Source organism: Pecten maximus, chromosome 19 (assembly GCF_902652985.1).
Source record: "Pecten maximus chromosome 19, xPecMax1.1, whole genome shotgun sequence".
NCBI classification, from domain to species: domain Eukaryota; kingdom Metazoa; phylum Mollusca; class Bivalvia; order Pectinida; family Pectinidae; genus Pecten; species Pecten maximus.
In genome coordinates this window covers 16,624,972-16,647,625 of record NC_047033.1, presented here as the reverse complement: position 1 = coordinate 16,647,625, position 22,654 = coordinate 16,624,972, and the positions used below count along the sequence as shown (strand labels likewise).

At 34.5% G+C, this 22,654-nt stretch overlaps 1 protein-coding gene across 1 annotated transcript; it reads right to left on the bottom strand.

The window, feature by feature from the left end:
- Positions 1-5,904: 5,904 nt before the first annotated feature.
- Positions 5,905-21,313, bottom strand: LOC117318188 (G-protein coupled receptor GRL101-like). Its single transcript, XM_033873217.1, has 15 exons — positions 21,208-21,313; positions 20,782-20,933; positions 19,277-19,417; positions 18,441-18,554; positions 17,942-18,067; positions 17,347-17,559; positions 15,906-16,254; positions 14,752-14,909; positions 13,611-13,763; positions 12,373-12,489; positions 10,030-11,814; positions 9,260-9,396; positions 7,915-7,972; positions 7,393-7,619; positions 5,905-7,014 (listed from the first exon to the last, which is right to left on the bottom strand). Exons 1-15 carry the CDS (start codon positions 21,213-21,215, stop codon positions 6,889-6,891), a joined length of 3,864 nt encoding a protein of 1,287 aa, XP_033729108.1. The 5' UTR covers positions 21,216-21,313; the 3' UTR covers positions 5,905-6,888.
- Between the last annotated feature and the right edge of the window lie 1,341 nt (positions 21,314-22,654).

Below are 22,654 nucleotides of genomic sequence, written 5' to 3'. Positions count from 1 at the left end.
TATGGGTCACTCCGAATCCTAACTTTTTATTTCATGTTAGCTAAGTGGTTGGTAATTATATAAGGTCATGCCAATCTACATATTTGGATTTTCAAAATGTTATTCGCTCTCTGTACATTAGTGCAGTCAGTTAGATTACTGCTCTGAAATATGGTCACCATAGCAAGAAACACTCATACACCAGATTGAAGTTGTAAAGGTTTAATTTTTTATTTTATTATTTTTTTATTTCTATGTTTTAAATCAAAATTAAACGATAATAGTCTATATTACATGTAAATTTGTACACAATTCAACTTACCTAGTCTGGTATGAAGGCATTAATACATATATTTTTATTCAAATCTGTACATAGTCTGCTTGATCAAACTTTTAAAAGATACTACTTTTTAGTTCCACATCTTTTTTTTTTGACTAGGTCGAGTATCTCAACCTTGCTTTATCTCTGTAAATGCTGGATTATTGTAAGAAATTGTAATGTTCTTAAAAGAGTCCTAATTAATTTTAACTACCTTCGTCATGTTCCCGACAGTTTTTTAACGTTTCACTTGAGAGATTTATGTCGAACGAAGATTTGTTTTCAGAATTAGGTCTCTTGTTTACTGTTCATAACAAGACTTACTTGATTGTTATACCTGTAGGCTATAATTATCTCTTATTGTTCTACCTTTCACACCTATATCACTTGGTCCACAAAATACCTTACCTTTAGTTTACCTGTATACAACATGCTGTGTTGTTTGTATCATTGCTGACAATTAAGTCTAACTACCCTAGTTTACCTGTGTGATACTGTCTGGAGCATTTGTACCCTATACATGTAGCCTGACCAGTGCATATTATATGAAACTGTTTTTAAGGTTAGACTATAGCACAGTAAAGGTAATATTGTTTATTTAACACGATCTTCATCTTGGTTTCCATCGTAATGCGTCGACTACTACTAGGATCCGCCATTTTTTATTACACTAAGATCGATGGACCATGTGACTTGACTTGTTTTTTGTGAGAGTGTTATTTTTTCTATACAAAGATATAGACAGATTTATAGCCGTATCTATGTAATTCTCACCTCCTTACATGTATAAAATTATTTGCTGTCGCTACATTTCTTTTTTTGACGTTCGGTAAGTATATTTAACTAAATTTCGTTTCGATAAAAAATACATTCCGCAAAATTTTCTACCGAACGGTTATGAGACGGTCTGTGAGTAAAAATAGGTAAACGCAAATGGTACGGTAATGCTACGGAAATGCTACGGAAATGCTACGGTTATGCTACGGTAATGCTACGGAAACGCTACGCTTAAATCGGAATTGCGAACGTACACGGGTCTGTAACACATTTGAAAACATAGATCTGTTCTTGCGTTTCTACGTGAATGACGGATATTGCACCACTGATAACACAAATTATCTGTATAACGTATCAAGAAAACCACTTACTATCACAAATTTCATATCTTTTTTGATATGCTTTAATATTATCTAAATAGTCTATTATCTCCGCATCCTACTGATCAAAAAGATATCAATCCTATTACAGAAGTGTTACGGCTTATTCTCCCTCCGGTTATTAATTACATATGACCTAACACAGAAAATTCACGCCTGTTCTGCTTGATTACAATGCTTGGTTTAAGTATAAAATATCAAGTATAAAGAGACTGACCTGCAGGTGAAATCCTCGTGCGATGCTGGCTAACAGAAACACCACCTATTGGTCCATTGTTTGTTAATCCTGTCATGATACATACATATCCCTCGGCATCTTCACATATAGTTTCTTCTGTATCAATTAACATTCCAAAGCTACATGAAGTATCCAAACAGTCTACACTTCGCTGCACGCCTGTCCTGGTTAGCAGTTTCTTTTTCATCCAAAATGTCGCCGATGTATTTTTCATTTTTTCAACAGTAATAATTTTGTCGATCAAGCTATCGGATGATTTTCTATATATAGAAATACTGTATCTTTCTAGTACGTTACGGTTTACGCTCATGTCACACCTGACAGACAAAAGTTGTTTGCCAGGGGACATTACATTAGGACCTCCGTAAATAAACAACTGGAACTCCAGAGCTACAATAACAATATAGAAGTTGAAAAGAATGCATTTGCAAGGTCCACATATTTCAAATAACTTTGAGCGAATTTCGGCTAGTATGAAACTCGTACATACTTACATTAAACTCTTAATGCATGGTGAATACGATACTTCTGTTCTTTAGCGTTTTCAAGCATTACATAACCTTATTTGAGTATGATTGACTACGATTTGCCTATCAACGATATTGGTGTTAATATAAGCGGTAAAATTTGTTAACCAGGGGAATTATTATTTTTAATTTTAAAATACGTAAACTTTCGTTTTATGTGATAGAGTTTGAATTTTAGTACTTATCTCTATCATCGATTACTACCAAACCGATTACGGTTTTTTGTGATGTTATGATGAATTGTTTTATGGATATTAAACAGAATCGCTATCTACATTCAATGAAGCAACAGCCGGAAAGACATTTGCCACAAAAGACTCCACAAAAAACGCTGAATGAAATACTGATCGAATGTATTGGAAATGAATTGGGATTTTTTATTTAATTCTGCTCCAGCCTATTATAATACAGTTATGGATGATAATCAACGTCGGTAGGGCTAATCTATGGTACAAACATGTAGCCGCGGGTGTGTGCCTCCACGCGGTTTGGAGGACAAAGTACAACAAATTATAGCCAGTTTCATACTTACCACAGGTACAACAGGTAAACTTACATGTAAGTTCGTTTGAAAAATACTCTAGGCCCACATTCGTTCCCACGACATAATCATAGAAATAGTTATTCTATCTTGGGCACATCGCACATGTAGAGTTGTGCGATAGTTTAGCTGTATATGAAATGTTCCTTGAAAAGAAGACAGGTGAAATCATTTTGTACCTGTCATTATCATGGGTGTCTACTTACATGAAATATATTCTTGTTCTTGTTGCAGGTCGTCAAAGTTGCTTGTTGTGGTTGTCATTTCGTTTTCAGATGTAGCTGTTGTAACGTCTTCGCCACTACTTTTAGTGGTTGAGGTAATTGTTTCTGGATCCTCCAAAGTTGTTGTAAACAGGCTATCGTTAACTTCCATATTACTATTGGCACCCCATGGTGACGTAGACGTCAAAACGCTATCAACATCGCTTTGATATTTTGTCTTTGTGCTGTCTTCGATCATAGAACCATTGTATAATTCATCTGATTTCGCGTTATTTGTGGCATGCAGTGAAACCACCAACAAATATAATCTCCAGATATGTAGTACAACGATCTTCGCCATCACGGTTTTGATGAAGGAATTCGTGTAATCTCATGGATTGGTACCCGGCCGACCACTCGTCAGTGTTTTTATTATAGCACGTACGTAATATTGACGTGACCTACGATACATTGATAACAAATGTATTTAGTATTGGAGTGACCAAAAAATGAAAGCTTAACTCTTGGGAAATGCTGTTAATAAACACCTGTTTATAGGGCGTGCAAAACAAATATTTGAATTAAAGCAATAATTCAAGATATGAATAAATAATGTTAACATTGTTTACCATCAGGGATAGAGTTGATACCCTACTGCCTAGCTCTGTGTGTGTTGAGATCTGCACAATCAAATATTCTGAAATGATTAACAAACCAGATATACTCCCAATGGTCATTATCAAGCTTGTGCGTCTAAGCATATCCATTAACAACATAAAAGTACCAGATAAATGATAACGGTTTATTTGTACAAATGTACCTCGTTGATTACTTTGCCTCATTTGTCTTGGACAAAACCATACATGTTTAACTGACTACTCAGAAAATGTTTTAATTATTTTTTTTATCCATACATAACATTTTTGAATAAAAGCAAAAACAATGATTCGGAATGTGTTTTTGTACAGTGCAGCCACTGTCTACTATTTTGATTATAAGATTCGAAATCATCTGTTTTCTTCTTTTTATCACCGGACGAACGTTTTACCAACTTTACGAATAGTTATGGTCGATAACATTAGCCCCTTGGAACACATATGTCAATCTCTTGTGTGATATAATGTTGTACGTGTTCGACTAAAAATAATCAAAGTTCAAGCAAGTCTCTCAAACTATTAGTTTTAATCCGATAAATTGATATTAAAAATAGGAATAGAAATAATTGAATAGTACTATCATGAAAAATTCTTATTACCGATGCATGTACCTTTGTACTTTAATAATCCTATTAGAGTTCCGTAGGTTAATAGGTTTGACAACACAATGGAGGTCCCAAAGTCTGCTCTGTTGATTTGATGTGACAGATAAAATTCCGTTGATTAAAATAAACAGCCAGGCCGTGTATGCATAGAAACCCTAGACGACGGGTACATATGGACAACTAATCATTATAGAGTGTTCGATGGTCGGTGAAATGCCCCGGTGTTCCATTGTAACGACGGTAGTCTTCATTTTGAGAATATATGTACATCCGGATTTGACCTAGATTTGCTATGACAGTTGTTGTGGATGTAGCACTTGCAGGTATGAATGGGTGGGTAGCTGATATAATAAAAAGATGAATAAATAAACAAAAACAAAAATGAATGAATAATCAAAAAGTTACCAATAAAGGTATGTGTAAATGAATGACTGCCTGGTAAATTTAAATAGTTTGTATTTCTTTAAAACGTGCATGTACTTTGAAAATATGCACATGATGTGTTAAAACTACGTAAGGTTGTCAAAATAAGCATCAAAGAATACTGAAATCTTAATCTAATCTCAAACACTTTACATGAAAAAAACATAATACAAAAAATAAAGAAAAATACAGATTTGCATATTTGTCTGAAAAAAGGCGAACAAGACAATGCGCTCCCGAAGAGTAAGCGTTTTCTGCTCCAGTGACAACACTCGCCTTAAACATTTAGGTCAATTCAACCTAACCAGTCTTTCATTTTTGGTCCTTGTTAACGAATATCAGTGTACTATTAGTATCTGGAGTTCATATTTAAGTAATAGTCAATTGCTGATAACCCTAAAGATACCATTAAAATGATAAATGAAACCGAGGCTGACATTTGTACCACAGTGTTACTTGATAACTCGAATCATCTTTTGTTTGCAATTAATATAAGTCTGTGAGTTTCCATTAAGTGAGGGATCGTTAAAATCATTTGTAACTACTGCCAGGACTTCTCCATACATGAATTGTACATTTTAATTTATAACTTAATATATTTTCGTATTCTCGCTATATGATGGAGCGTATTCATGCCAATATCAAGAATTGTGAAAAATGCAACAGACACAAATTAATCAGACACAATTTATTACATTATCTACACAATATTTGAGAACAAAATAGTTACAAAAGCCAAAAATCTTAAACCAAACATCTTAAGTTAAGATTCAAATCCGTATTATATATTAAGCATACGCAAAAATGTTGTTTGCATGATATTATGCTGTATGAAAATACATAGTCCATAAGTATAAGTTAAATATTGGAAAAACGCAGATAGCCAAACAATGAAATAACATAAAAAGTTGGTTATACGTTTAATAGGGACCAACCAACCAATTGTTTTCCCATAGACTTTAGTGTTAACGTTTTGGAATATTTCATTCAAATTTTTGAATTCAGTATGACAATTATGGTTTATAACAAAAGTTTAGTGTTTGATATAACACCCAATCAAAAACAAAGTTTCTCCAGGGTAGCCATTTTGAAAATGGGTGAATTTCGCAGTACAAATTCGCAAAAATCTTAAATGTTTACCTGTTAATCATTATTACCTGAACTTTTGGGAAAAAAATCAATCGGACTTACGAAATTTGTATCAACATTTCTTATTGATAGTTACCTGTCAGGCTTCATATCAATTTTCTCACTTCATAACATACTGGCCAATCAGTGGCTGCCAGACATTTTATCCTTGGCTCAACTTTCTATACACAGGGGCTGTTTCAAATTTGTTTTCTTCAATTGGTTGGTTGATCCCTAATATAACAACAAAGGCAAACATATTATTTCAACAAGTGACACTTAAACTATCTTATAAACGCTTATCTTTGAACAATTCAGGACACTTTATGTACTGTTACATAAACTTCGTAAACAATATGCTCATACACGTATCTAAACAACATCTATGCTGTTTGATCAAGTACCGTCTACGATCGGATGTTATGAATAATCTATCTAATGCAAAAACCATATTTTGATAAAACGAAAGCAAAATATCAATAAATGTATTACATAAAGTAGCATGAAATACAAGAATAAATACAAGTCGCCAAACTCCCTCAAGTCCATATTCAAATCATTGTAATGAGAACGGAGCCACGAACAGTTAATATGTAATCACTCATGCCTTGACAGAGAAATTACAATCTTGTGGTTACAAGGAAATTACACCCAAGAGGTTAAAGGGAAACACTGTACAGGTAAAACGGGAGATTAATATGTTAATGAAAGTAGGACATAATGTTAAGATGTCGACCGCTTTCCCTCCGTTTTCATCGATCGTACCTCTATGTAGCTGGTGTAATGTTCCGTCATCCACCCACATCCAAGTCCTCAACATAGAGAAGTGTTTTGACATGGACTTTGTAGGTAGAATTGAAGTCATTACAGTTATTGTAAATGTTAGTTTAAAGATGTCAGGAGTCAATAGCGAGGTAAGCGGCTATGCTCAAAAGTCTGTAGTTTCCTCAATCTAAAATTGTTCATAGTAATTTAGTTCCGAATGGTCAATATTTCTTTCCATTATTTTATTATTTCGAAACATCGATTTCTGATAATCTCAACAGAATATTCATGACCATTTTGATTTCTGTTTATTTGAAATGAAAATTGATAAGATAGTATAACATTAGTTAATGTCTGTCCAGCATTCGTAGGAGTTTTTTCACTAGGACTCCATATTGTAGAATATCAGTACGAGAGTCCTGGTCCCCACCTATCGGAGATGGATCCAACATCAGGCTAGCTCGCCTCGTCACCTGTGTAAAATAAAGTATCAATTGATGAATATTTAAGGATCGATCATCGATTTACTTGTTTGCGTGTACTCATGAAGGGAAGTGGATCTCGTGTAACAGTAGTGAACTGCCATCCATTCATCCAATTCAATTTAATTCAATTTATTTCCACAGCATATAGAATCATCCGACTGAGCTTTCTCGACCATTTACGATAAGTGTCATACATGTATATTGTAAACACAATACACGAAAAAATTATTCTAATTTCTTCGACAGTAGGTTGGATTTTAGTAGGAAAAAAGATAAAAAAAAAATGCTTTGGCAGTAGTCAAGCGACATTCATATTAATCAAACTTAACATGTTTTGTATGACATGTTAATTTTTATTATTCATACTTGCAATCCATCGTTAATGCAGACATTTTGGTCAGCTATATTTCCATGGATAGTAAATCTATGGTGAAGGAATGCCACGGCCTCCATGATCCTGCTGGCGATCTGGTATGCCTCCGTTGGCGACAATTTCTTGTCAAGTGAGTACATCTCCAAACTGACATTACCCTTTTGTGGTTTAAAGAGTTTACTGAAGTGTATTTCTTTCAGGTTATTGCTTGCATTAAATCCTGCGGAATAAATCAATATCTTTCATGAAATTGAGATTATTCGGTTTAAACCTTCAATAAATTTTCCGAAAATTGAATCTTTAATTCATACATCTTTGTAATTTTATTAAGCCAAATTTACAACGTGCGTTATCAATAGGAAGTATATCAAAAGATGAATTAAAATATATTTAAGAAAAAATGACCGATATCTGATTTCCTTCAGATAGGATAATAATATCGCTTTACATAGCCTTAGGTGTTTCAATCAGATCTAGATATTCCTTTTGTCACTTAAAATGAACCACGTTCGTACCGTCAGCCATGGACTGTTTCCCTCTACCAGTCCCAGTAAATGCTTTTACTCCTTTTACCTGTAACAGGATCGTGAAATGTTGTGTTGATTGTGTAAAAACAAAAAATGTTGAAATGTTGTGTTGATAGTGAAAAAAAAAAAAAATAAAAAAACAAACAAAAAAAAAAACAACAAAAAAACAAACAAACAAACAAACAAACAAAACAAAAACAAAACAAAAAATGTTGAAATGTTGTGTTGATAGTGAAAACAAAACTAAAAACAAAACAAAACAAAACAAAACAAAAAACAAACAAACAAACAAAACGAAAACAAAACAAAAAATCGAATGTTGATATGTTTCACGAGTGCCAAGGCAAAGTAAAGAGATCGGTATGTACCATTAGCGAGCACAATAAACATTTCTTATAAGTTTTGCATCACCAATATTTCATACAGGTTTGTTATATTATTTCATATGGCTTTGTTACTGATCTTCCATGGATTTGTTTGTTTGTTTGTTTTTGTTTAACGTCCTATTAACAGCCAGGGTCATTTAAGGACGTGCCAGGTTTTGGAGGTGGAGGAAAGCCGGAGTACCCGGAGAAAAACCACCCGCCTACGGTCAGTACCTGGCAACTGCCCCACGTAGGTTTCGAACTCCAACCCAGTGGTGGAGGGCTAGTGATAAAGTGTCGGTACACCTTAACCACTCGGCCACCGCGTTCCATGGAACAAAAGAGGGATGGTCAAATTCATCAAATTTAACTTCCCTATGTAATTTACTGGCCCTCTATGATGCCGTAGTAGGTCAATAGCAAACTATTTAACAAATTTATCGCACTGAGAACCTTAACCTCCCCTTTGATACACCTGATATATATTTTGTCCTGTTTAACCAGTCAGGGTCCAGGTAGAAATGCGGGAAGGATTCATTTAATACACCGAAGCTCTCAAACTCTACATCCTTCCCTTTTTTAATAAAAGATTTTATTTATTGATTGTAACAGTTCATCGTCATCTTTTTTCAATGGAAGGCTATCGAAGTTAATAATTACTTCATAAAAAATATTATTATATAACTCTTAAAAGGAAGGTGTTATTTTAGTGCAGATTAGTTTCGAAGTGAAAGCAAAGGGCCGTCATATTTCTTCCTAAAAATTTTACTGACCTCTATTGTTTAAAAGAGTCGCCACGTGGTCGGATTATAACTAATCAAATGCAACAAAGTCCGAGGTGCGATTAAACACAATGACGATCAACGTGTATTAATTGTGGACACCACTTTTAATTGCTCAATAGAACATATTCAGTCCCGGTTCTCAAATAGACAACCGATCAATATGATTCAAACTTAAATACTTACAATACATCCCTGTTTACGCTTAATATAGATGTACGTGTAGAGGAAGGGATTGATTGCCGAGTTGATTGGAAGTACGAATACCATCACCCATGCGTAAATGTCTGGCGACACCGATCCCCCTAATTGTGACCAAACACCTGGAGTAGATGAATAACATCATTTTAAATATATATACCTTCTATACGTGAAAATATTTTGTTCTATAACATTCTATTATTTGAATTATCTCGTAAAACACGTATGCTATTCTGTTAAAGTATGCTCTCAATGTAACATTATTTCTTAAAAGACATATTTTTGCAAACATGTTGCATTTCTAGGACCTGCAAATGATCAATAACCGCATTGACTATTGATAGACTATAAAAGCATTAACATAATCAAAACAGACAGACAATAAGAATGCATAATATTTTGACAGCATTTACTGAATCTTAAGTGTTTTTGAACTAATGGGTAGCACTCTAACTTACACTTTTGTTTTTAATCATGCTTTCTGAGTCATGATATCACAAGGTTATGGTACTCCCTAAAGTGCGTTGCGGTCCTTTCTATAACACCACGCGGACAATATAGCTGCAGTAAATATTTATTTAATTTGTCTTATATCGCACCGAGATATTCACGGCTACATAAAGGTTATTAGTGCGATAAAGGAGTATTTTCATTTCAAATGCACAATATTAACACACAGCGGCATCAAAAGAGATCAAGGAAGAAAAAAAACTGCTGCAACAAAAATAATCACAACATAGATAATTTATACCAACCTAAGACACCAATTGGGAACCAGCACAAGAAATCCGTGGCAACGACAAGGAAAAGAGATCTTGCCAAAGAAATTTCCCGCTTTCGGTTCTGCGTCGTGGTTATACTTCCGCTGTCTTTACAGTTTCTATGGATACATATCTGGACAACGAGAATAACCAGGAACAAAAGACCATTTAGTCCTATGAAGACTGCGACAGAGTACTCCTGTCCCGATACAGATTCTCCTGTGAGTGGCAGGGCGAGACAGACGCTTGACCGAGAGTAGAATTCTCCTTTGAAGTAACTAGGGAATACGCCCTGAGGTATAATGGCCAGCATCAGTGACAGAATCCAGAGTAGTGCTGAGACTCCTACAGCAGTCTTCCAGGTGATCTTCCGCAGTGACAATGGGAACACTATAGCTATGAATCTGTCAATAGTGATCATAAGAATGGCAAAAGTTGACATTTCACTCGATATTACCGACAGACACCCTGCTGTTACACAAAGTGTGCCGTTTCTCCATCCCAAATCATTCACAACGTACCTTCCACTCAGAAAGGTGTCGACAGAACCAATAATGACCATGTAGATTCCCATAATGAAATCAGATATGCTCAGATTTAGTACAAATATCGCATGACTTTTCTTAAGATTTACATAATCAAATAATACACGATAGGTTATCACAAAGATATTTCCTAACAAAGCCAACAACCCTATGATCCAGAGGCATGCTCTTAAGAAATCAGAACCTATCAAATTTGAACAAGAAGAAATCAGATCCTTAGGGGCGAAGCAGTTCTTCTCAAGAACGGTCGCCGGTTTGATACAGCACATCTTGTACGAGTCTGCATAAAGATATTGAAGATTGTCAAGCCCTTCAAACATGAATTCCTGCACCTCAAAATGATTTTTTTGAATATCTAAAATTTCCAAATTCCCAAGACCTTGAAAACTTCTAAATCCCAGATCGTGTATGCCACTTGAGCTAAGATTTAAAGTTGTTAACGATTGAAGACCATTGAAAACGTCAGACACGATTCTTGCCGAAAGGATATACGAAAGTTGTAGGTTAGTTAAAGAGTATAATTTAGAGAACGCTTGGCCATCTATATATACCAAAGGGTTGTGGTTCAGGATTAATGTATGCAATGATCTTAGTTTACTGAATAAGCTTCTAGGTAGTCTGCCGATCATGTTTGATGACATGTCTAGGTATTCAAGTGATGAAAGGTCCGAAAAGACTTTAGATTCGACAGCAAATGATTTCATATTTGAATGAGAAATTTGTAGATTTCTTAGAGCTTTCAACCCAGTGAATACTCCGTCAGAAATTGATTGCAACGGATTGCCGTTAAGTATCAACGTTCTTAATTCTATGATATCGCTAAAAATGCCTTCGGGAAGAATTGCTATCCGGTTTGATGAAATGTCAAGATGTCTGAGGGCAGTGATATTTTTGAATATCGCTTGACCATTGATCCTGAGTTCATGGATGGAGCACGATTTCAATGTAAGACTTGTGAGTAATGGAAACGATAAAGGGAAATGGTTGGTCACGTTCTCCATATTATTCTTCAGGCTGACCCAACGGGCGTTTGATGTGATATTACGAAGGCTCACGTGATCATCGTCACACGTGAATGAGAGTCCTTGGCACGTGCATCCTTTCGGGCATGTGTCCTCACAAAACTGTTCGTCGTCTCCCATGGGACAGTGCCGTACTCCATCACAAAGGTATACAAACGGAATACAAGACCGACCGCCTCGACATCTGTAGTGATTGGTACAGTTGGGTGATTCTATGAACAAATAAAAACCAGTATCTAATGTTTTGATTCCATAACATAAATAGAAAAGCTTAAATGACCGACAATGTTGTGAATAATGATCAAATATAATATACAAATATACAACAGAGTATAACATGCCGACAATGACAAGTCTACGATCACGCTAGTTAGGTACGTAGATATGTCCGTGTACGAGCTTGACCAGGTGTAGAGTACCCCGATTGTAGTCACACATGACCGAACATCACTTTCGGGACGAGGTGACATAAACTCTCGCTTAGAGAAGTCAGTTTGTCACGTACATTCACATCGACTATTGTCATATGAAATTTATCATACGAGTTCAATAATTTGATATGCCACGAGCCTTGGTGAAAAGTCAATTGTGTACAATATGATATGTATCTTCTATATCAGATTTGTGTAGATAGTTCGAGTCATAACAACACTACGCACAAAACCTAGCACGCTAAACTTCAGTGATAAAAAATGCATAAATATATAGGGAAAAAAGAATATACGGAATACGAGGAAAAATCAAAGGGAGGAGAGTAGCGTTACACAAACCACAATCAAGTTCGTCTTCCTTGTGCGGGCAGTGACCGGTGCCATCACAGATATAGCGCATGTGTAAACAAAAAGATCCTGGGCATTTAGCATAGTCGTCAGGGCATGTAAAATTTTCTGAAACAAAAGTAAAAGTTAAACAAAAACGGATTTACGAGAAAGTCGATTAGGTATGAAAGATACCAAGGTATAATGTCGGGGTATTTTCAATATACACTCAGTAATCATACTGAATTGTGATATTATAAGCAGATAGAATTGATATTAAAGACAAGGAATCATGGCTTCTCAAAGACACCCTTTTATGTAATACATCAAACTCTCTTGATTGAGACCCATGTGTGAACAATAGAGAAATATATATGACTTAGTCACTTGTAAATAAAGATTGAACAGCGTTTTATTGCATTTACAGTGGTATGAAGGCAATGGGATACAGACATATGATATATAGGACGTTGGCGCTTTATATTGAATTTGGCAGTGCGTTACATAGATTGTCTGTATCCCATTGCGTTCATACCACCAAACGCAAAAAAAAATCCACGCAATGCATACATTGACATAAAAATCGTCGGAATACTGTAGGAAGAAAATTAAAGTTAGAATGTGATTCGACGTTGTTAAATAGGACAGTTTTAGTTGCTAAGACAATAAATATAGTTTCAGGAGAATCTACGTAAAGACACCGGATTATTTTTTACAAAATGAAAGAAACATTTTTGTGTAATTGATATATTCACAAACAAAAATTTCTGTCTCTGATTAACTATGGTTGTCAAGAACAGCGTGTATTGTCACAGATTTAGTAGTGACATCGTCTTATGCTCTACATTGTATATGAGCTGTACACTTCAGCCATTTGTTGTTAGCATACAGCACTGAGAAGTTAACTGTACACCTATTTTCGCAATATTTAGTTTATTTTTTGACAAAATAATCACTTGACGTTTCATTTTCGTAGACAGAACATCGGATAACAGGATAAAACACTAGAATTGCGTTTCTTAGTCCTTTCAAAATTGCACCGTCTATCTGAGTTTCGTAACGTCACAAATAGATGACGTCATGATTATGTTACCGATTCCCGCGCTTATTACTCCACTGAGCATTTTTCACTGCGTTTACGCCATTCTATTCGCAGTCAGAGTTAACCAAGTTGAAGAAGAGTGTGATGTAAATACAATTGTGTCATACATGGCATATAAGAAAATCGTAATAAGTTTCAAAACAGTTACCACATTTTTCAAGGTGAGTTAAATCTCGGCAGGCAATTGGCTCTCCAGTCGGGTCAAAATTCATCAAGCACTTCAATGCGGGGTCATAGAGGATGCTATTCTTACATTCCAAGTAACCTGCTGCAGCATCGGTGTTGTTGTTGTTGTGTAAACCTGTAAGGTTGACAAACTAGTCCTTCATACAATATGACTGAAAAATACATTTCGGGAAAACAAAGCTTTAAACAAACCTTACGTCAATTCTTGGACATGTACACTAATTATTCTTAACTTCATGAAATATAACATATTTTCTAGGTCATTCGTCTTCATTGGATAAAACTTATGTATATGAAACCTTATATAGAAATTATTTAGGTTTACGCAATGCATAGTATTGTATTTGGAACTAAGTGATCGCTATAGGCAGATTTCAGTTATGCACATGTGTTTTTTTTATAGAATGGTTATGTGATACAGATGTGGTCTTTATACACAGATTTTGCTATATAGAAGCTGTCTTTATAGAAAGGTTTTTTGATATACATATGTGGATTTCATACATATTCGACTTAACATTGTTCTGAGTGTGTTCACTGTTCTTCTTCCGCGGCTACATGATTATCCATATACCGGACCAAAGACTTAATTAGTTAAGGTAAATACAATAAATTCAGAATGTGATACAGCAAAGCCGAATGAGCTAAACTGCATCATTCAACTGTTTTGTCCTTCTTGGACTCGTTACTGATGTTAGGGATAATTTGCAACTGATTTCTTTCTTCTAAGACTCGTCAGTAACTACCCTATAGTTGATACACTTATAATAGAATCGATAGTTGATTATCAAATAAACAACTTTACCACCCTATAGTTGATATACTGATTATTGAACCGATAGTTAATATATTAATTAACTACCCTATAGTTTATATACTTATAACAGAATCGATAGTTGATATATTAATTAACTACCCTATAATAAATATACTTATAATATAATCGATAGTTAATTTGATTATTATAGAACTGATAGTCGATATACTTTATATAGAACCGATAGTTGATTTATGAAAGAACATCTAAATTATTCCACAAATCGGATTTCTTGACATCACACTTAAAAGGAAAAATAAGGAATGAACATGGTTAACACGAGCACCTTCAGAGCAGATCAATCGTGACACGCCCATCACAGAAAGTCGGTTCGACCTCAAGGCTGTAACTGGAAGCTGGTGTTTGTCAGTAATTGGTATCCAACCGAAATCTTCATTTCCATCGTAATACTCATTCTCTTGTAAATTGAAGTGTACCTCACACCTAATGTAACAAAACAGACCATTTACTAAACAAACTGATCATGATACCCTGGTTTCATTGGTATATACGAGGTCATAAGGATAATGTGGCCTGTGGAATTCCCGACGAATAAGGTTGTGCTGTCAGTGTGACACAATTTACTCAATACATGTATATACTTTCATCAAACGTACAAGTTCGAACCTTTAACAACTAACAAAGGGTTGATATGTTTGGTCAGGCAACAGTATCTATAACCTGGTGTTTTTAAATTACAAGAAAAGAAAGATATATCGCTTGTGTTTTAATGTGTGCGTGGGATTGTTTAGGCTTTGTGTTAAAATAAGGGGAGGGGAGCGCAAAAACTTCAGATAGTTTATCTCAAATTATATTGTAACACCATCATTATTAAGGAAGAATATATAATCATTACTTGCGGTGCTATGATGAGATTGACATGAAATATTGAAATTACTACACATTGGCAGTATAATTGTGGATAAAAAACAAAGGTTTTCGTGGTTAATGTTATATCATTCTCGTGATGTACTTAACCAATTGTTAAGTTTACGGTTACTCACACATTAATCATTCTAGAATATCGATTGTTTAGGAAACAAGGGCGTATCTCCAACAATTCGAGTGCTTAGAAGTAAAGGGCCGTATCTCAAATTTATCAATTGTTTTTAGATTTTAATAAATTACAACTACGAGTGAGATTTTCTTACAGAATTGGTACATTATATCAATTGAAATGGTCTAATTATGTTAAAATACTATGTGATTTAAAAGAATTAGACAATTTCCATTGATATAAAGTACATATTCTATATGAAATGCTCAGTCGGAAATGTAATTTAACAAAATCAAAAAATTGATTTTGAGATACGACCCTTTACTTCGAAGCACTCCATGTTGGAGATACGTCCATGTTCCTCTAAACAATCGATATGTTATTAGATAGAAAGAAAATCATCTAAATATCATACACTCTTATGTGAAATACATATCCTTTACCCGAAGTGCGAACACAGTCCAAAACACCCCATATTGTCCTCCAGATACATTCTGTGAATGCCATCTTTCCCATTTTTCCACTCAATGATCAATCCTGTTGAATACAAAAAGTACCCGCATGCACGGATGTACTGTACACAGGAGGATGACGATGCCATCATAACTGTCTTTTGATATTGGGACTTGTACAATATCGATGTGTATTGCCACGATATCCATTCCGTTTCAAACCAAAGTGCATCCGAAACTACTGATGTCGTGTAGAGTGTCGATATATCTTGTTCATCGGAAAATCCCCACGAGGTATGAACTTCACTGTCTCCAATGGAACACTCAACAGTCAATGGTCCTATTAAAGATTAAATTGATAATTTGAAAAACAAAGTCAATTGAGTGCTAGGTATTGATATGATCTTAAACGAGTTTTTATTTTATAAGGTATGTTATGTAACGAGTCTTAAAAGTTTATTGTTTTGGGAGCTTTGACGAGCAACAGTTAATTCTTCAAGACTAGTTTCATGAAATATCATATAAAATAAAAACATACTTAAAATATGTTTATCACATAACAGAGACAACTCATATCTTGCCAGGTTTAAAGTCAAAATGTGGGACAGCTTTTTTTGTTGCGCCATTCGAAATTCATGACATCACAATCTATTTCAGACTTCGCAAACAATGGGATTTGGATTTGATGAAAGGCAAATCACCAGCATAGATACATTAATATAAGACAATAAAGATGCAATATCGAATAAATAAAGAACACGGGACCATACAAGAATAGCCATATAACATGAAACTCATTAAACAGGTGAAATAATTTGCTAAAGGCCCGTATCATTTAAAATTATTTCACGGGTTTAAGATTTTAAGATTCCGATCTTCACATATCTTTAATTCAGAAGGATATAAACAAATTAAACAAAATTAGTATGCAATGCAGGCGATGCAAGTAAGTTAAGTGCTAAAATGATTTCAATGATATAAAATTAACATGTATCGTTTCCTTGAAATAATACGGTTTGCAGTGAAAATGTAAGTCGTTCAGAGCGAACCTTTGTTTTTGCCTCATTGAAACGTGACGGTTTTTCCGCTCGAATATGTCGTTTTGCGGTATTTCTGAAATATTCAGATAAGTTTTTGACAAAATACTCAACTGACGTTGGCTTTTCATGAACAGATTCCCCGATGACAACAGAAAACGCTTAAATTGCATTGTTCAGTCCTTTCAAAAAGGAATTGCCAAGTTGACGTGGAGTAACGTCACAAAGAGACGACGTCATGAACTATGTTAACGATTAAACTTCTATATTCTGCCATACTCGTGAAAGATATGTTATGTTCAACGGGAGACCATAATCCCCTACACATTAGATAATTTGAAAATGCCATAAAATATGAAATGGTCAAGCGTGTTATAATTTTTGTATATCATTACCATACTGGGGCATTCCGTAGTCGACCAGCACTTCAGATGGTTGTCGTTCTTTGGTGTTGTCGGCCCACGATAGACAGGAGTAGTAGATCCTGTCGCACGCTTCATCTTTTGTATCGTGACAATCTGAGAAACCGTCACATATTCTTGCAAGGGGCAGGATCCGATCAGGCTCGAAACACCGAAAGGTGAACGTGGTGGGTAGCACACTGTTGGCTGTGAAACGAAAAATAATTTGTATAAATAATTGAATAGTGTTGTACATCCAGTTTTCACGTCCTCTCAACAGTGAGAGGGTCATATGAAATCGGATGCCAATGAGACAACTATGGAAAAAAGAATGATAGAGCAGGGTTGCAGCGAGGGCAGAAGATTTATTGTACATTCAAAGATGTTTTTTCAAAGTTAACGACAACCACCTTAGCGTATAATACTTACATGAGGTTAAGACACCAGGTAATCAAAACCAAAGATGCAGGTAGATGTGATATCATAGTTTTATATTAGTTTAAGTTCATTCAAAAAATCTTATTTGTATAAGTGATGAACTATGTGATACGATATATTTACAAACATATGTCCATATCATTGCAATTACCTATGCAGAGTACATCCGCTTCGTCACTTCCGTCTATACATTCTATGTAACCATCACATACGTCATAAACAGGTATGCACTCCTGATTGGCACACTTCCAATACCCGTCTCCGCAAGGGGGGTAATCTGCAATCAACATACACAATTTAATGCTATAACTTCAACTTCATAAACATATCCACGAAAAAATGATAAATAATGGCGTATATCTAAACTATGTTGAGATACTTGATGTTCGGGTTAAAAAATAACGCATATGATATAATCATTTTTACAAAATATGATAATAAATGATAGTTAAACTGTTGATAATAATAATTATGACGATATCATGTACTGATCATCAAGGTAGTCTTCCAATAAACGGATTCAATTCCTAGATTTGCAACTAACAATCACATACAAATACTTTTCACGTATTTTTGTTAATGCTTCGTTTATATGAATAATATGTTAGATTATGTTGAGGTACATTCTGGATAGTATTGTTATAACTTACTGCACATCAGCTCATCTGAGCCGTCAGCACAATCGTTTATAAAGTCACAGCTTTTTGAGGCTGATATACATCCTCCATAATCACATTGGAACGTCGCACCGGCACATTCTATCACTGAAACCATATTTGTTCATATATTCTTACGTCATCATTATATACAATATATTCTTAGATAAAAATAAATTGATTGAAAAATAGACATCTCTGAAATTAATATATCAATTCAAGTTCAATACATATCCTTTGCGAAGAAAATTGGAACCACTGAACTTTCAGAAAAAACGGAACCGATGACTGACTGTGTATGTAGACTGGTAGATTAGTTTCTGAAATAAGTCTTGGAGATAAACAGATCCAAAAGATATTTATCAAAAAAGAAAGGTTATGTGTTGAAGAATTCCCGTTTAAGTGAACTATTTATAAACATTCCAATGATATTAGAATAATGTGACACACTTGGCAATATCGGAAAAGATACACAGGTAAGGAATATGTACACATGCAAGTAAAATAAGATTACAACCGATTCCGTTGATAATATAAAAACATAAAACGTCCTTGTATCAAGTGTACAGTTAGCATAGAAATGTATATTGATATTCCAAAACAATAGAATTATAATTCATACAAATCATAAAGCCTATAAAGCATATTTATGTATATTGATACTCGAAAAAAATACTCCTTACTTAGAAAAATGATGAAATATGATAATACTTTAAGGAAAGGAAAAGAAATGCGAATGTTATTTTCCTTATATAGCTACTTCTAAAAAATAGACCTGAGATAAAACAAGGATGATATGAACTACTGAAAAATACTGCTTTAAGCCATACCACAATTCCGTTCATCCGATACGTCGCTGCAGTCAGATGTCCTGTCACATACGTATACAGCCGATATAAACTCGCCAGACGTACACTGGAACATAGCCTTGTTTCCTATGTAAGTGGATTTACTTGTTGGTATACGGAGACCTGTTTTAGATATAAATAGAATAATTAATCTACAAAACGTATAATATGAAGTTACTATATAAATTTCTGAAATGTATTACGTTATGTAAATTTTGAGTAATAATTGTGATTTTTTTTAATTTTCAATTATGATTATATTTGACATGTACGATAAATTGGTATAGGCCACATTTTACTGAAGTATGATAGGTAAAAGCTAGGGACATAGGCGATATAACTTTTTTCGGAAATTAGATCGAAAACGTGAATAAGATTACAAACACGACGACAACTTTACTCTATATTCCAGATAATATGTGATTGTACGTATATAAACACGGAAATGTCTTGATACGGTGTATCTGTGGTTGATGTTAATGACATTGTATTACAGGAAGACATCATACTGAGCGCTCGCACAATATGGTGTGTTTGCAAAGTCACAGCGTAATATAATCTTAAATTAAGATACCATATCAAGACAGTTCACTACTTAATTTTATGTTTACAAGTTCTCTTTAACAAATGTATAATTTATGACTTGATTTGTTGTATATCAAGTTATCTATCCATATATATATTTTATTTATAAGACAACAATAGTGTGATGATCAAGATTTTTAGTTGAAAGTATGTTGTTTGTTTATGAGTTGCCCCCTATGCACTTTCTTGTAATGTAGTTTGTCTTGCACTACTGTGGTGGTGTGTATTGGAGAGGACGTAAATAGGCTCTGCCTGATGTCAAATCATTTTGTCACAAGTGCTTACGTCAATAAATTTGTTTGAAATTGAATAAGGTTATTGGTTAAAACCTTCGCCCTACCGAGATATTAGGAACTGAATTGAATTTATATATGTATTTTACATAAGCTTCACATCAAGCCAGATTTTGATTATATATATGTGTGTATGTGTTCGTGTCTGTTAGGAGATGTCAAATGCAGGTGTGTTCCATCGTACGTAATTAACTTTGAAACAACTACAATGCATGGAATAGGGCACATTGTTTTGAGTCGTTAACGCGTCATTGTCATCAAGTCATTAATCGTGATGTTAGCCTTCTTCGCCCTTTTTCGTTCGTAATATCTTAAGCAAAAATAGGCATACATACATTGAACCACATATCTCCAGAAAAAAATGGCGTGGAATTTTCATATGATTAAAGATGCATCAAATCTTATTTGAATTTATTGTCAAAATTTGTAAATATTACATAGAAAAATTAAAAGCCTAAAAGGAAAAGAATGTAACCGATATCAAACAACACGTTTCAGGTCCTTCTCCTAATTTTATAACAAATGTTGTTTCTAATGTCCGCGCTAGTGTTTCATAAGTACTTTTATTCGTTTTAAATAAGTAAGAAATATCTTCCTCTGACTACCGACCTGTGTATTGTCGTTCAATCTGCCATTCACACGTTACATAAGTGTCTTCTACAGCTGGTAACCATTGAATCTCTCCATTCATCAAGACCCGTGTCATTGCCATGCCAACAGGATAGTTATCTAAGCAGACGGGACACTTCACATTGGATAGTCTGGGGAAAAAATGCCCCCAAAAGGAAACGTTACTGACAAATCAATCGGACATGGACAGGTAAGTATGCACATTGTACAGAGATACATACCACATTGATATTCGATACTCAAATTGTGTTACGACAGGATTTTTAAAAGGCTCAATGAAAAGACTTAAAGACTTGAATCAAAGGAAATTTGAGTTTTTTTCACGTTTGGTGCTCACATTATATATATATATATAAATGTGTGTGTTATAGCAATCAATGGGATTAAGAAAAAATAGTGATTTACCGATGCATAAATGTTAACGGTGATCCGTCTACCCACACGAAATTCTTCCACAACAACGTATCGGCGGTTAACCTCAAGCCTGAGGAAAGACCAATATTGATTTCATCCTTTTGTACATAAAAACATAGCAAGTTAAACTCAGTCTGAAGAAAGCATACATTGAGTAAATTATTTATTCATAGCGGCCCAGCTATTTAAAAACTTGTCTGAAGATGAACATACAAAAGCCGCACAAAACGAATTAACGCCCGATCACCATACGCGTGCATCTGATGTACAGGGGAGGCCATTCTTATTATGTATTGTTTATTATGTAAACAAATGCATTTCCGCACATACATCCCAGGGTGAAAGCAAACATGCAGGAAGAACATCATCGTGTCATTTGATATCAAAATCATACTTTAATATAAAAAATTGTATACTTGCCGATGTTGACTGGTGTCGGAATTTGAAGCACATAAAAAGCAAAACCGTACAGCATCACCGATTTGTGTTGGGTGTGTATGGAGGCGACAGTCCCATTGCTTGCGTCACATGACGACCCACTCATGATCTCAACACAAGCATCCCTTGAGCAACGTGTCATAAGTCATCATTGATTCATTCTCACACGTTTGTATGCAACGTCATAAAATACATTCTTATATATCCAAATAATGCAAAATTAACAATGAAAAATATTTAAAAGATACTTAAACTGTTTTGTTTGTTTGTTTGTTGTTTTTCTTTTTTTTTTGTTAAATTTCAATTCAACTCTTCAGATATAGATATATTGGAAAGCAGCTTTTATCTCATATAAACTTAAATATAGGTCAGGCAGTTTGTTTGTTTTTTCCTATGTCGATCCAATTTGGCAATAAATTATACTATCACGATAAGAACAAAAACATCTATATCCGTGCTAAGAAAACAAACGTGTTAGAACTGTATCATACTATTTTCACAATTTTCCAAAGTACTCACCCAGTGAAGATACCATTTTCCCTGCATGTTTCTGAGGCATCAACGTAAGACAAAGAAAAACTTTAAATGCTAGCTTAACATATTAGATAGCAAATCAAAATAGAACCGTTTTTCAGAATAAAAAGCTTTATCTAAACAAAACTAAATAACAATGATGGTGCAGGTACTTTATGGAGTGGGAAAGCAATGGTATTTTACGTACACTGCATGTAAAGCGAAGAATTTATATGCGCGATTATATCTTGACGATGGTATGTGGCTCAACTAATTACGCGATATATTAGCCATTTTTGCATTCGGGAGGCTTTATTGTCATTTAACTTTGGTGCATGGTAAGCAAGATGCCTTTCAATCGAAACATTTAGAATCATATGTGCCATTTATCAGTGTATTCAAATCCGGTCCAGATTTTGTTATTAACATGTCTACTAGTACGTGGTTTTGAATAGCGGCGATTTTCTCTTTACTGCGCTATAATTGT

What these genes read in the sequence shown, in the direction of transcription:
- LOC117318188 (XM_033873217.1), bottom strand. An exon ending in CTCAGATGAGCTGATGTGCA is followed by an intron (nt 18,068 to 18,440) that starts GTAAGTTATAAC and finishes TGTTGATTGCAG; the next exon opens with ATTACCCCCCTTGCGGAGAC. An exon ending in GCATTAACGATGGATTGCAA is followed by an intron (nt 7,015 to 7,392) that starts GTATGAATAATA and finishes TATTTTACACAG; the next exon opens with GTGACGAGGCGAGCTAGCCT.